Here is a 14,129-nt window from a genome sequence, read left to right as displayed (position 1 = left end):
CATATGCCTCAACTTGCCGAAAAGCTGGCACCACCCTCCCAGTTGGTCCCTTGGGCGAGGGTTGCCCAAGAAAAAAAAAATCACCTCTGATTTGAGAAGCCTTGGCAAGGGCAGAGTGCTTCTGCAACGGAATTGTGTATACTTTTATTGTATTCAGTTGCCCTGACAAAGCATTGGTGATTTGTGAGGTTATGTTTCTTCTTGTTATTACATATATATACACATAGTGAACTAACTACTCGTAGACACAGTTGTGTACCCATACTCAACTCCATTCTTTTCCCCACAGTCCTGGTTTCCCAATACTAGCCAAGTGACAGCAATCTGCCCTTCTGTTCTCCTTCCTTTCTTGGGATGCTCTTTTCTGCAGTTTTTTTATAGGTCGATTTGTTCACACTTTTGATATTATGACTCCGTCACTTTTTCTATATTTCCCTGACTACTTTGGTCATTGTTTGCATACTTTACTATCCATTGTTTCTGTTTTGCTCTGTTTGAGTGTTTTTTAGGTTTCATCAACTTTATTAGGAAGTCACCATGACTTGTACGTGCAACACACATAGCTTAAGCTCTAATCTAAGAGAAACACAAGCGAATAAGAGAACAACTGCGTAAAAGGTATAACCCTTTATTTCGAAATCTCAAGATATCGCTTGCAACATCGCTGTAGTAAAGGTTTGCATGGACTGCTCTGAGACCACAAGACAACTCCCAGTCAGAGGGGCTAAGGAGAAGAGCAGACAGCGGCTGAAACCAATGCCTCACATGCTTCATGTAGCGCTTGGTAGCACCTCTCTTAAAAGGGGTGGAGAGAAACATTAGGTAAAACATTGGTTCCCACACGCGGAGAGCCACAACCAAGAGTACTGCGTCTGTACAGTTGGTTTTGCTCATTAACAAGCTGTGAGAGTCTTAAAGAATTCTTGCACCATGAAGTGGAAGATCTTCCCATCTTCCTTTACCTTCTGGCTCACAAGGAGCCAGTAAGAAGCATCAAGCGCCTTCGCAATCAGGTCCTTATTTTTCCTGTCTCCCTAAATCACGGAATACATGCACTTTTGCTCCGGGTATTGTCATGTTTTACTTTCTTGCCATCTCCCTTCTTAAGGGGGGTTCGGTGGGTTTGACCGGTCTGCTCGAACAGTACAATGCCAGTTGCTTGATCTCTTCTCGCAATCCTTGTACGCAATCTGTGGGCCCTGTTGATCTTAAGTACTCACTATTTCAGTTTGAGCCAGATATAGCTATATAGCTTTAAGACCATCTCCCTGACATTTGGATGCGAGCTCACGACTCCTAGGTATTGGGCTTTCAACTTTGTTCTTCAAAATACTCCATCTTAGCCTCTAGCTGCATCAAGGAAGCCATCACACATAGTTAGAAAATGATTGGTGTGTTCAGCTCCCACACTCCATTGCTCCTTCCTTGCTTCCAAAGTAGGGATTTGTGGATAGAGCTGTTACTCACTTCTTGTTATGATCCACTGTCCCATTATGCTGTCCAGCCTTGCAATGCTGAAATGTGGATTTCAGTACAGCGGTTTGACTGTTGCAACTAGTTTAACATTAGCTCCAGTGCCACATCAGCTTGAGATAGGCCGGAGCTAGTGTTAGCATGTTTTTCTGATTTCCCCTGCTCGAGTTTCCATGTGCAATGGCATTTAGGTGTAAATAAGTGTCTCACCTCTTTTAGGGGCTTCTGCACCACTGTCCCCATCCCACTGTCTTTTTTTTTTTTTTTTTTTTTTTTTTTTTTATCATGTTTTTGCAAAAGCATTTACCTTGGTTCTACAGCTTTCAATAAGCTTATTTTCTGGTGTCCTTGTTATGGGTCCAGAATTAATTACTATTTTTTATTTGTACTTGTAATTTAGTTCTTATACCCTCCTACTCACTGTGAACTTTTGTTACTGGTTTATTTTGGCCACGCATGCGAAGTCTGTTACTTCATCCCCCCTAATTTGCTAGGAAATGTGATTACATGTCAGCAAATACAGTCTCACAACTGTACTGTTACATAATATTCCAAGATGGTTTTAGACTTGTATCTGTGCGCTTTTACACACATTGATGAGTGAAGACCACGCATAGGCGTTTTCGGCCTTCAGTGGTATTAATGGAACTCAGTGAGAGTTACATGTTCACATTTGCTCAGTTACACACAGCGATATGCTAATACCAATATGCAACACTGTGCTAAGACCATTGGTGTAACACTAGTGGAGGTATAGATGCAATTTCAATGCTTAAGTGTGCTCCCATCTACCTTTAGATGCCTCCTGGCTCCCATTACGTATGCTTGATTACTAATTGTGGCGTTTTACATTAAACCATTGTCTTTGTACATTGATCAGATGCTGACTCAATTCGTTATTAATAATGGTGCCTCAATAAATCAGAAAACTACATACTTAAAAATCATACCTTCTGCTGGTTTTCGTATAATTTGTTGTTGTTTGTGGAATCTCGATGCCCCTACAATGTGCCTGAAAGCTTGATTCTTTTTTCAGGAACTACACAACACTAATGAGATCAGAAAACATGACTTCCAATGAGGTAGGTGTCAGTAGATCCAGAATTGTTCCATTGTGATGTTTTGTGGGTCCTGCAAGGTGGTTTTCATTGCATCCGTTTTTAGTCTCGAGTTATAGTGAGCTCATTTGGTAAGTTTGAATTACGAGAACAGGTTTTACCACGAGGGCGGGAGGGCAGCTCCCCTTCACAGTGAGCTCTCTGCAGTGGGTGGAACAAGTCTGCAGTGGTCCATAATGTAAACAAGAAAAATGGCCCCACACGAGGCACGGTTGTGTAGTGAAAATAACTCCTGATTGTAGTGCAGTAGACCCCTGGCCACGACATCATGCACCTGTTGCACCAGTGAGAGCCACATCACTGACTTGTTCAACCTGTAGCACAGTCTCCTTCTGCAAAGCGTACAGCATCCTCTTTTGGCTCAGTAACAGAAGAGCTGCCTTTAAAGATCGCTCATAAGCCAGTGTTGTGTCCACTGTTAGATGCATTCCTCAGCTTCCAAAAGCACTGCAGGCGAAGGCCGAAGAGGCTCCTGCTGAGCCTGGCTCCTGCCATTCCTAACGTTACTGTTTTTCATGTCCCCTAAGGCAGTGTTGTCCAACCTTTTTACCGCCGCGGACCGGTAAATGTTTGATAATTTTTCCGTGGCCCGCTTGTCCCATTGTGTGACAAGCGGGCCACGGAAAAATTATCAAACATTTACCGCCCGCCACAGTGGGGCGGTCCGGTGCCGATTGATCCACGGACCGGCAACGGTCCGCGGCCCGGGGGTTGGGGAACACTGCCCTAAGGGACAGTGCTTCATGTGTGAGTTTTCCCTTTACTGATCATTGGCTGGTGTTTTAGTTTCATTGGATCAACTGAAGTGATCCAGGACTACAACTGCCGGTATTGGAGCCCCTACATCAGTGCTTAATTTGTAAATAAAAAGATGCCGGTGCCCAGAGCTTTCCTCTTAAATACGCAGCTTCTGCATTTAAATGTGCGAACGGAATACTGATGCAGCATAATCCTGAAGCCATCTCGGCCCTCTTCAATCCATTTACAGCCACTCCCCACCCCGTCAGCTCTCTTGCAGCTTTCTGCATTCTCCCTTTGTGACGGTTTTCTGTTTTTCTATTCCTCCACCTTTCCCATATGTGTCTTTTGCTTGCAGCAGAAGAATAAGCCCAGCCCCTCAAAAATAAGTGCCGGTGCTCAGCACTGGAACAATAAGCCCAAATTAAGCACTGCTCCACATCCTTGGTGACATGGCGTTATCTGATCACTTTCGTTCTTTGGATTTGGTGCATGCTCTGTTGTTCTGCACAGATTCATTCAAGTCAGTCTGTTAGATGCTACAGGAAGGCCTATCTCTGGAGAGGTTGATGGCTTCTATAATGGGCGGCCGCAAGCTTCCTTGATCTGCCTAACTCAAGCCATTGGTTTCCTGCATAGCCATTTCTTTTCCGACAGGGCCAGAATTTAATTTATTAGGTAATATTGCAATTGTCATCTTCAGGGTTTTGGAGCAAGACATATTTCAGGGATGCCTTTACATAGCAAAATTCAATTTTATTACTCTATTTCCTGCTAATTCAAGACTGTAAGATACCAAACAATACTAAATTATATGCTAAACTTTAACATGGGGAATACAAACACAGCTGATATATGTCTTGCCTGGGACCTTATTTGTGAAGAGTTTGGGTTCCAGAATTTGGCTGCCTGGGTAGAGATTGAGTTTTCATCAGTTTTGGAATTTTTAAAAGGTGGCCTGGTCCAGTGAGGAGGCAAACAGGGTTGTAGTTTTCTTGACTGGGGATAGGTGTGATGTTTCATATAAAGAAAAAGTGATATAGTCTCATGGATTGATCTATCAGCAATGCTTATTGCTTTAATAGTGATGTGTCTGGTCATAGGACACTAGTGTAAGAATATGATGCCTGGTATGAGCAGAGTGTTGATCAGGAATTAGAGAAGGTGTCTGGCAGCTGCATTCTGAATTCTCTGCATGTCTTAACAAAGGTACTCCAAAGCATACAATGTTGGCATATTTGAGATGAGAAAATATGGAGGCGATAGTGGCTTGAAGTTTTTGAGAGAATTCACAGACTAGACAATGTGTCTAGAGTAGGTATTTTATCATGTAGAAACTTTGTTTGGAAACTTCATTTACTTGCGATATAGGTAAACAAAATTGTAATCTATAATGAGCCTTAAGTTGTTTGCTTTTGTTGAGTATGATGGGTGTGGCCCTGGTTCTTGAGGCCAAAATAAATGAAGGGTGATACTTGATACAAATACCACATTCTTATAGCTTAGTTTTTGAGGTATGTAAATTTGGGTGGTTTGCTAGCATTCATGATCAATTGCTCACAGATATCGTTCGATAATTCAGAAGTTAATATCCAATTGCTTTTTGAGCCTTAGAATGATTTGTCATTGATGTATTTGTGGCTGTTGAGATTAAATGATGCCACAGGTACATGTAGATGGCAGAGATAACACTAAATGATATTAGAGGAATGGTTGAGCCTTTGAAAGTGTGATTTGTGGGTTTGAATGCTGCTGAGGCAATTGGAGGACATGAATTAGTGAGTGATCAGTTAGTGTGGTACAAGGTATTCCATTTAAGTACAACACCATTAACTCCTATGTTCTCATGTCTCTGAGCGCAAAGGGATGGACCTTATCAAAAGCAGATAAAATGTCCAATAAGAGGGAATCTTGCTTCTTGGTTTGAGTCAGTGGAAGTTTTGATCACATCCCCTGTGGCTATCAGTGTTTCATCAACCCAACACCAGTTTGGTAGTATGAGAGCATCTTATTTTCATCAATGATTCCAGATATTTGATAGGAGGCAGATCTTAAACTGCTCTTGGCCTGCAGTTGGAAAGATCCATAGGAAATAATACTATATGTCTTATGTTAGAAAACAGTATGCAAGCAGTTTTGAGGTCATCCAGGAAGTTTCTGGACTTTGAGGTGTGGGTGGTAATCACCTTTGTACAAAGGCAATAGAATAGGTGCTTTCTATCGATCTACTGACAATCTGGTTAATCCACAGGCTTTTGTGTTATTGATCTTCAGGAATTAATGGGTAGGAGAGTACTGTCAGGGAATCTGGTATTGTTGTGTTATGTTGAAAACAGTAATGTGAAGATTAGGTTTTCCTCCTTGTTTTTCCCCAGAACATTTCCACATCTTTGGCTTTGAAATAAAGTTGTCAGCAAGTGAGTTGCAACATTTCTCCAAAGTGGTCACTTTTGAGTCTGTGCATTCAGGATTCTGGAATGTATTAATTATGTTATATAATAAACTTGATGGGCATTCTTTTTGCCTCTTTGACAGAAGCTTTATGGATTGTGGCTCTGTTACTGTTGGTCTTCATTAAAGATACAAGAGAAAGGAGGGTACATCCAACTTTTTCGTTGGTCTGCCACTTCATAATGTACTGTGGGAGATTGTAGTGCTGGTAAGAGTGGTCGGATAGGATCACATGAAAGTCAGTCCAGTGGACACCAGGTGGCTCCAACACTTAGATGATGTTAGTAGAGGCAAATATTGCATTCACTGCACACTCTGATGTGAGTGGACTATGAGACCTGTTGCAGAAATGTAATTGGCTCCAGGATATAGAATAGGATTTTTGATTGTTTGCCAAACCATTTATTGAATTCTTCTAGCCTAAAAAGTTTAGGGTACTTCATTGTAGTTCTTTGCAAAGATGTTCGGCAAGGGCTCAGCTAATGCGACGTGCAGTGTCACCAGGTCATGGTGCAGGCAGCGGCGCTGGCGTTGTTGAATCAATGTAGTCGTTAGGCCCAAGTCAGCGGTGCAGCATGAGACGGGCTCCGTGCGGCATCCACGGGTCACGGTGCAGGCTGGTGCTGGCTTTGGTGGTCCGGGGCCACAGTGCGGGGCGGGACGGTGCTTCGTGTACCTCCCAGGCGGTGTCCATAGGCCACGGTGCAGGCAGCGTCGTCGTCGGGGATGCCCAGGCTGCAGTGTGAGCAAGGCAATGCCATAGTGCGGGCCCACATGTCACGGTGCAAGCAGTGGCTCGGTGGCGACGTCAGATGGTGACATCGGTGAGACCTGGATTGCTGTGCAAAGCGGGGCAGTGCGGCTCCATGCGGCGTCGGCAGGTCACGGTGCAGGCCAGCAATGTCATTGGCGGCGGCGCAGTGATTTTTTTTCTGTTGCAGCACAAAACGCACAGTTCTCAGTGCTGTAGGCAGATGAAGCTGAAGTCTCTGATATCCCTGAGACTTCCAACAGGAGGCAAGCTCTACTCCAAGCCCTTGGAGAACTCTCTCAAGCAGGATACAGAGCAAAGTTCACCCTTTGCTCTCTTTTAAGAAGAAGCAGCAAATGCAGGCAACCCAGCAAAGCAACACAGCAAAGGGGCAGTACTCCTCCTCCAGCTCTTCTCCTTGGCAGAGGATCCTCATGATCTAGAAAGATTCTAAAAGTCTGGGGTTTTGGGTCCACTACTTATACCGCTTTATGCCTTTGAAGTTGCCCAACTTCAAAGGAAAGTCTCTACTGTTGACAAGATCCTGCCTTGCCCAGGCCAGGCCCCAGACACACCACAGCGGGGTAAGAGACTTCATTGTGTGAGGGCAGGCACAGCCCTTTCAGGTGTAAGTGACCACTCCTCCCTCAGATGGCTCATCAGGATATCAGGCTACACCCCAGCTCCCTTTGTGCCACAGTCTAGAGAGAGGTGCAAACAGCCCAAGTGTCAGGGAATCCACAAACAGAATGGTTTAAGCAAGAAAATGCCTACTTTCTAAAAGTGATATGTTAGAAATGGGTTTTTTGGTTGGCAGTCAGGTTACCCTCTGTCCAAGCAAGAACCCTCACTCTAGTCAGGGTAAGTCACACACAATCCAAATTATCCTGTGCCCACCCTCTGGTAGCTTGGCACTGAGCAGTCAGGCTTAACTTAGAAGGCAATGTGTAAAGGATTTGTGCAATAAATCATACAATAACATAATATAGCACCACAAAAATACACCACATAGTGTTTAGAAAAATATATAATATTTATCTGGGTATTTGCAGGTCAAAACGATCAAAGATGCAATATGAATTTGTAAAGATATCACTGAAAAGTGGTATAAAGTGTCTTAAGTCTTTAGAAAGTAAACAAAGTCTCTTTCAAGCACAAAGTACCTGGTTTGAAGTGGAAAATCTCCGCAGAGCGCCGTTCTACGGGATGAAAAATGGTGTGTGCGTCGGTTGCGGCCCTTCACAGACGAACTTGCGTCGTTATTTTTCACTCGGGGAAGATGTACGTAGTTTTCCGACACGCGGACCATCTCCTATGGATCGCGGGATTACCCGATGTCCCAGGGTCTGTGCGTGGATTCTTCGGCTTGTTTTCCGGCTGCGTGTCGTTCTGGGAGGCTGTGCGTGGAAATTTCTTTCTCACGACAGCCGTTGCGTCGATTTCCCCTCTGGAAGTCGGGTGGCGTTGTCCATGCGAGGCCGTGCGGCGAAGTTCCGGTCTCCCCATAGGCGTCACGTCGAGCAGCGTCAGCGATTTTCTCGCCACGGAGCAAGCTGTGCGGCGAAATTTTCGGCGCCATGAAGAGTCCAAATGAAAAAGAGAAGTCTTTTTGGTCCTGAGACTTCAGGGAACAGGAGACAAGCACTATCCAAGCCCTTGGAGAGCACTTTTACAGCCAGACAAGAGTTCAGCAAGGCAGCAGGCCAACAGCAAGGCAGCAGTCCTTTGTAGAAAGCAGACAGGTGAGTCCTTTGAGCAGCCAGGCAGTTCTTCTTGGCAGGATGTAGTTTCTGGTTCAGGTTTCTTCTCCAGCAAGTGTCTGATGAGGTAGGGCAGAGGCCCTGTTTTATACTAAATTGTGCCTTTGAAGTGGGGGTGACTTCAAAGAGTGGCTAAGAAATGCACGAGGTCCCCTTTCAGTTCAATCCTGTCTGCCAGGGTCCCAGTAGGGGGTGTGGCAGTCCTTTGTGTGAGGGCAGGCCCTCCACCCTCCCAGCCCAGGAAGACCCATTCAAAATGCAGATGTATGCAAGTGAGGCTGAGTACCCTGTGTTTGGGGTGTGTCTGAGTGAATGCACAAGGAGCTGTCAACTAAACCTAGCCAGACGTGGATTGAATGGCACAGAAAGATTCAAGTGCAAAGAAATGCTCACTTTCTAAAAGCGGCATTCCTAGAACAGTAATATTAAATCCGACTTCACCAGTCAGCAGGATTTTGTATTACCATTCTGGCCATACTAAATATGACCAATGGCAGGCCTGAGACAAGGTGAAAGGGCTACTTAAGTGGGTGGCACAACCAGTGCTGCAGGCCCACTAGTAGCATTTAATCTACAGGCCCTAGGCACATATAGTGCACCCTACTAGGGTCTTACAAGTAAATCAAATAGCCAATCATAGATAGACCAATCAACAGTACAATTTATACAGAGAGCATATGCACTTTAGCACTGGTTAGCAGTGGTAAAGTGCCCAGTGTTCAAAAGCCAACAAGAACAGGTCATAAAAAATAGGAGGAAGGAGGCAAAAAGTTTGGGGATGACCCTGTCGAAAAGCCAGGTCCAACATGACCCCCCACCAGCCTAAAGCCAGGGGAGAACAATCACTATCCTGATGTACTTCCCTGTTTGAGGCGATAAAACAAGGACCCAGGCCCACAACAGCAGGGGCATGCTCCAGTTCTTCGCCTTCCTGACACCAGTTGGTCCCTCTGTCAATACTCTCAGGGCCCACTAAGCCAACCCATGGGGAACCTTTCTCCTTACCTGCAGATACCATCTGTGCAGCACCTAACCTTACTTTGCTCACAAACGTATCCCAGGAGCAGGATAGTACCACCAGGACCAACACCGTGGTGTTGCCCACTCTACCCCCGGGGTGTGACACTTGTCCCCTCCCCAGGGATAACTCTGTCCACCCGGACAGCAAGCCACAGTGGTTACTGACAGCTGTCAGGGAGGAGAGCCAGGCCTCTCAAAGCTCTCCAACCACTGTGGCTGTGGAGAGTGGGGGGCGGTAGCCCCAGGTGCTGGGCACTCTTTAACCACTCTCCCTTCCACCAGGTCAGGGATGACAGCCTGAACCTGGTCCTCCCCTCTGAGGCTCTATACCCTCCCTCCTGGAGCGGTACCCCCAGAGTCCAACATGGTCAGGGTCCTTTTAGAAGCTGCCCTGCCCCATTCCTCCACCAGTGCAGGGCTGTTAACCTGCAACTGACCCTCCAACCTGGGGTCTGTACCTTCAGGTTGGACTAGGGCCCGGGGTGAGGCTTCCCTCCCCCTGCCCTCCCTTCTGGGGTCCAGCACCCTCCAACTAGGAGTGGCCTCCTCAGAAGACAACATGGTAGGGGCACTGTTATCAGTAGCCCCTCCCTCCAGGTCCGGGGGGACACCCTGAACCTGGTCTTCCGGCCCAGGGTCTGTACCCTCAGACTGGATCACTGCCTGGCAAACCAGGACTTTCTGGGGGGCACACCTACCCCCCCTCCAGGTCAGAGTTTAACCTTTGAACCTGGCCATCCTACCCAGTGTCACCACCCTGAGGTTGAACCATTGCCTGGCATGCCAGGACTTCCTGGGTGGCAAACTCACCCCCCACAAGGGACACACCGTCCCCATGGGCCATACAAGAGTCTGGTTGGCGCAGGTCTCCTGACCTCTGCCCATCCGGCAGAGTCTGGATCTCCCCCAAACCAGAAACGGTTTCACCTGGGTCATTCCTGGGGGGCTCTGCTCTCAGAGCTGACCCCTGACTCTCCAGGACCTCCACTGGGGTCCGCAACCCCCTCTCAACCCTCTGTCTGGACTTCTGCACCCCCTCACTAGGAGTGGTACTGCCAGACACCAGAACTGGTGGTATGCTGGCTACAGTCACCCCCCAAGTTCTTCTGACACTGCAGGGCCTCCCTCAACAGGTGGCCCTATGGTACAGGCTAGGCTTCCCTCCTGGTGTTCCCTCATGGAACCCTCTAGGACCTGGGACCTACCTGGGACACTACAATCCTCTCCCACCTCACTTGGTTGGGAAACACCTAGACCACTCCCTTCAGGAGCACCCCCAAATGCCTCTTCAGCCTCTCTGGTATTCACCCAGAAGTCTGCCTCCATTGTAAGCTCCCTGGGGTCAGAGAACTCGCTCTCCACCTGGTGTTGGCGTAGCTCTGGAAAATAAGGACCAGACATATGCTCTCCAGCAATTACATCACTCTGCCCTTCTCATGTATTAACTACAGTACCCTTCACCCAACCATCCAGTGACTCAGCCTTGAAAAAACACTCTACACCACCCTCCTGAGACTGGTGAAACAGTATCTGACTGTCCCTGACACTCAACCCATACTCTACTGGGATGTCTCCACACTCTATATCCAGGACCTCCACCAGGGGGGAACCCTTTTCCCTGTCACTCTCTTCTAGAGCCAGTAAAGTGTCCCTCCCCCCAGTAGGAATATGACTCCCTGTGCCAGTTCCCCAATCCTTCTCAGAGACCCTGTGCATAACGGGAATTACCTCATCCTCTTGAACTGCCTGGGTTGTGTCAACTCCCTTCTTCAAGTTGGGCACCACATCTCTGGGCTTGTGCCCTTCTTCAGCGGTACTGGATGCAATATTTTTGCTGCCACCATCTGAACTGGACTCAGCCCTTCCAGCCTCCAGTTTCAGCTCTTCACAGCTCAGCTCCTGAGCTGCAATCTTTTCTTTTTCCAGGGCTAAGGCTCTTGGTGCCTCAGCCCTTTCAATAAAGTCATCTAGCTCCTCTAGCGACCACTCTGCCTCTAGGAGCCATTCATTTTTCACTGGTTCTCTTTCCTCATCTGAGTAGTCTTCCTCCTCATCTTAGGAGTCCTTAGTCATTTGGTTTTTTGCTGCCTCTTCCTCTGCCCATCTTTCTTCCCCCCCAGGTTATGTAGGTATCTAGCAGTTCCATCTTAGTAGATCTCCTTGACATAGGAAGTCCCCATTTTCTGCAAAGCCTTCTTAGGTCAGCCTTAGTGAGGGATTCAGTAGGCACAAAGAATGACACACAGTAGATACCCATTCTCAATCTGATAAGGTATCACAGGCAAAAACCAAAATCCAAAGTCCAAAATATCAATAATATATCCAGGAGGACATCAGAGAACCAAAAGCAAAAAGATGAAAAATCAAGTTGACCTTCAACTGTGGGTAGGTAGTGAAATACTTAGCTACTGTATGTCACTGCACAAATACAAGTCCTATCCTCACTGCTGATCACCAATGTTAGAAATAGGGTTTTTGGTTACCCTCTGTCCAAGCAAGAACCCTCGCTCTAGTCAGGGTACGTCACACACAATCCAAATTATCCTGTGCCCACCCTCTGGTAGCTTGGCACTGAGCAGTCAGGCTTAACTTAGAAGGCAATGTGTAAAGCATTTGTGCAATAAATCATACAATAACATAATATAGCACCACAAAAATACACCACACAGTGTTTAGAAAAATATATAATATTTATCTGGGTATTTGCAGGTCAAAACGTTCAAAGATGAAATATGAATTTGTAAAGATATCACTGAAAAGTGATATAAAGTGTCTTAAGTCTTTAGAAAGTAAACAAAGTCTCTTTCAAGCACAAAGTACCTGGTTTGGAGTGGAAAATCTCCGCAGAGGGCCGCAGAAGAGGAGATGCATGGAAAAATGGTGTGTGCGTCGGTTGCGCGCCCTTCACACACAGACTTGAGTCGTTATTTTTCACTCGGGGAAGACGTGCGTCGTTTTCTGGCACGCAGACCGTCTCCTTCTATGGATCGCGGGATTACCAGATGTCCCAGGGTCTGTGCGTGGATTCATCGGCTTGTTTTCCGGCTGCGCGTCGTTCCGGGAGGCTGTGCGTGGAATTTTCTTTCTCACGGCAGGCGTTGTCGATTTCCCCTCTGGAAGTCGGGCGGCGTTGTCCATGCGAGGCCATGCGCCTAAGTTCCGGTCGCCCCGTAGGCGTCGCGTCGAGCAGCGTCGGCGTGCAGCGATTTTTCTCGCCGCGGAGCAAGCTGTGCGTCGAAATTTTCGCCGCACGACGAGTCAAAATAAAAAAGAGAAGTTATTTTGGTCCTGAGACTTCAGGGAACAGGAGGCAAGCTCTATCCAAGCCCTTGGAGAGCACTTTTACAGCCAGACAAGAGTTCAGCAAGGCAGCAGGCCAACAGGAAGGCAGCAGTCCTTTGTAGAAAGCAGACAGGTGAGTCCTTTGAGCAGCCAGGCAGTTCTTGGCAGGGTGTAGTTTCTGGTTCAGGTTTCTTCTCCAGCAAGTGTCTGAGGTAGGGCAGAGGCCCTGTTTTATACTAAATTGTGCCTTTGAAGTGGGGGTGACTTCAAAGAGTGGCTAAGAAATGCACGAGGTCCCCTTTCAGTTTAATCCTGTCTGCCAGGGTCCCAGTAGGGGGTGTGGCAGTCCTTTGTGTGAGGGCAGGCCCTCCACCCTCCCAGCCCAGGAAGACCCATTCAAAATGCAGATGTATGCAAGTGAGGCTGAGTACCCTGTGTTTGGGGTGTGTCTGAGTGAATGCACAAGGAGCTGTCAACTAAACCTAGCCGGACATGGATTGAAAGGCACAGAAAGATTCAAGTGCAAAGAAATGCTCATTTCTAAAAGTGGCATTTCTAGAATAGTAATATTAAATCCGACTTCACCAGTCAGCAGGATTTTGTATTTCCATTCTGGCCATACTAAATATGACCTTCCTGCTCCTTTCAGCTGCCACTTCAACAATGTATGAGGGGAGCCCCAATGTTAGCCTATGAAGGGAGCAGGCCTCACAGTAGTGTAAAAACGAATTTAGGAGTTTTACACTACCAGGACATATAAACTACACAGGTACATGTCCTGCCTTTTACCCACACAACACCCTGCTCTAGGGGTTACCTAGGGCACATATTAGGGGTGACTTATATGTAGAAAAAGGGGAGTTCTAGGCTTGGCAAGTACTTTTAAATGCCAAGTCGAAGTGGCAGTGAAACTGCACACACAGGCCTTGCAATGGCAGGCCTGAGACAAGGTGAAGGGGCTACGTAAGTGCTGCAGGCCCACTAGTAGCATTTGATTTACAGGTCCTGGGCACCTCTGGTGCACTTTACTAGGGATTTATCAGTAAATCAAATATGGCAATCATGGATAACCCAATCAACCATACAGTTTACACAGGGAGCACTTGCACTTCAGCACTGATCAGCAGTGGTAAAGTGTGCAGAGACAATAAACCAGCAAAAACTAATACGGAAAAATAGCAGGAAGAAGGCAAAAAGTTTGGGGATAACCCTGCAAAAAGGGCCATTTCCAACAACGTTCAATGTAGAAAACACGTTCAATGTAGAGAACAAACTGTGCGTGAAAAAATATCTGTGCCACCGATGTGATGACATTTGAAACTAAGCACAGCGCAAAATGGAGTCAGTGGTCAAAATGGAATCAGTGGTTAAATACAGATAGCGTTATATTCATGCATTACTGAGTACATAGGTAAGGAAATTAATAGATTTGAGGTGTACATATTTGATGTATTTGTTTCAATATTTATACACCACAACCAGTATTTGTATGAGGATGCTTAAAGAGAAAAAAGGAGTTAGAATGAAATTGCATTG

General features: G+C 46.5%; 1 protein-coding gene across 1 annotated transcript in view; it reads left to right on the top strand.

Annotated features, from left to right (window-relative positions):
- Positions 1–14,129, top strand: part of CCDC25 (coiled-coil domain containing 25) — a 54,037-nt gene that overhangs the window by 25,449 nt on the left and 14,459 nt on the right. Inside the window, exon 8 of the mRNA XM_069233713.1 lies at positions 2,510–2,555. Coding sequence (XP_069089814.1) covers positions 2,510–2,555 — 46 coding nt within the window. The remainder of the gene's footprint in view (positions 1–2,509; positions 2,556–14,129) is intronic.

This window comes from Pleurodeles waltl, chromosome 5, assembly GCF_031143425.1.
Source record: "Pleurodeles waltl isolate 20211129_DDA chromosome 5, aPleWal1.hap1.20221129, whole genome shotgun sequence".
Lineage (NCBI taxonomy): Eukaryota > Metazoa > Chordata > Amphibia > Caudata > Salamandridae > Pleurodeles > Pleurodeles waltl.
This window is presented reverse-complemented; position numbering and strand designations above follow the sequence as displayed.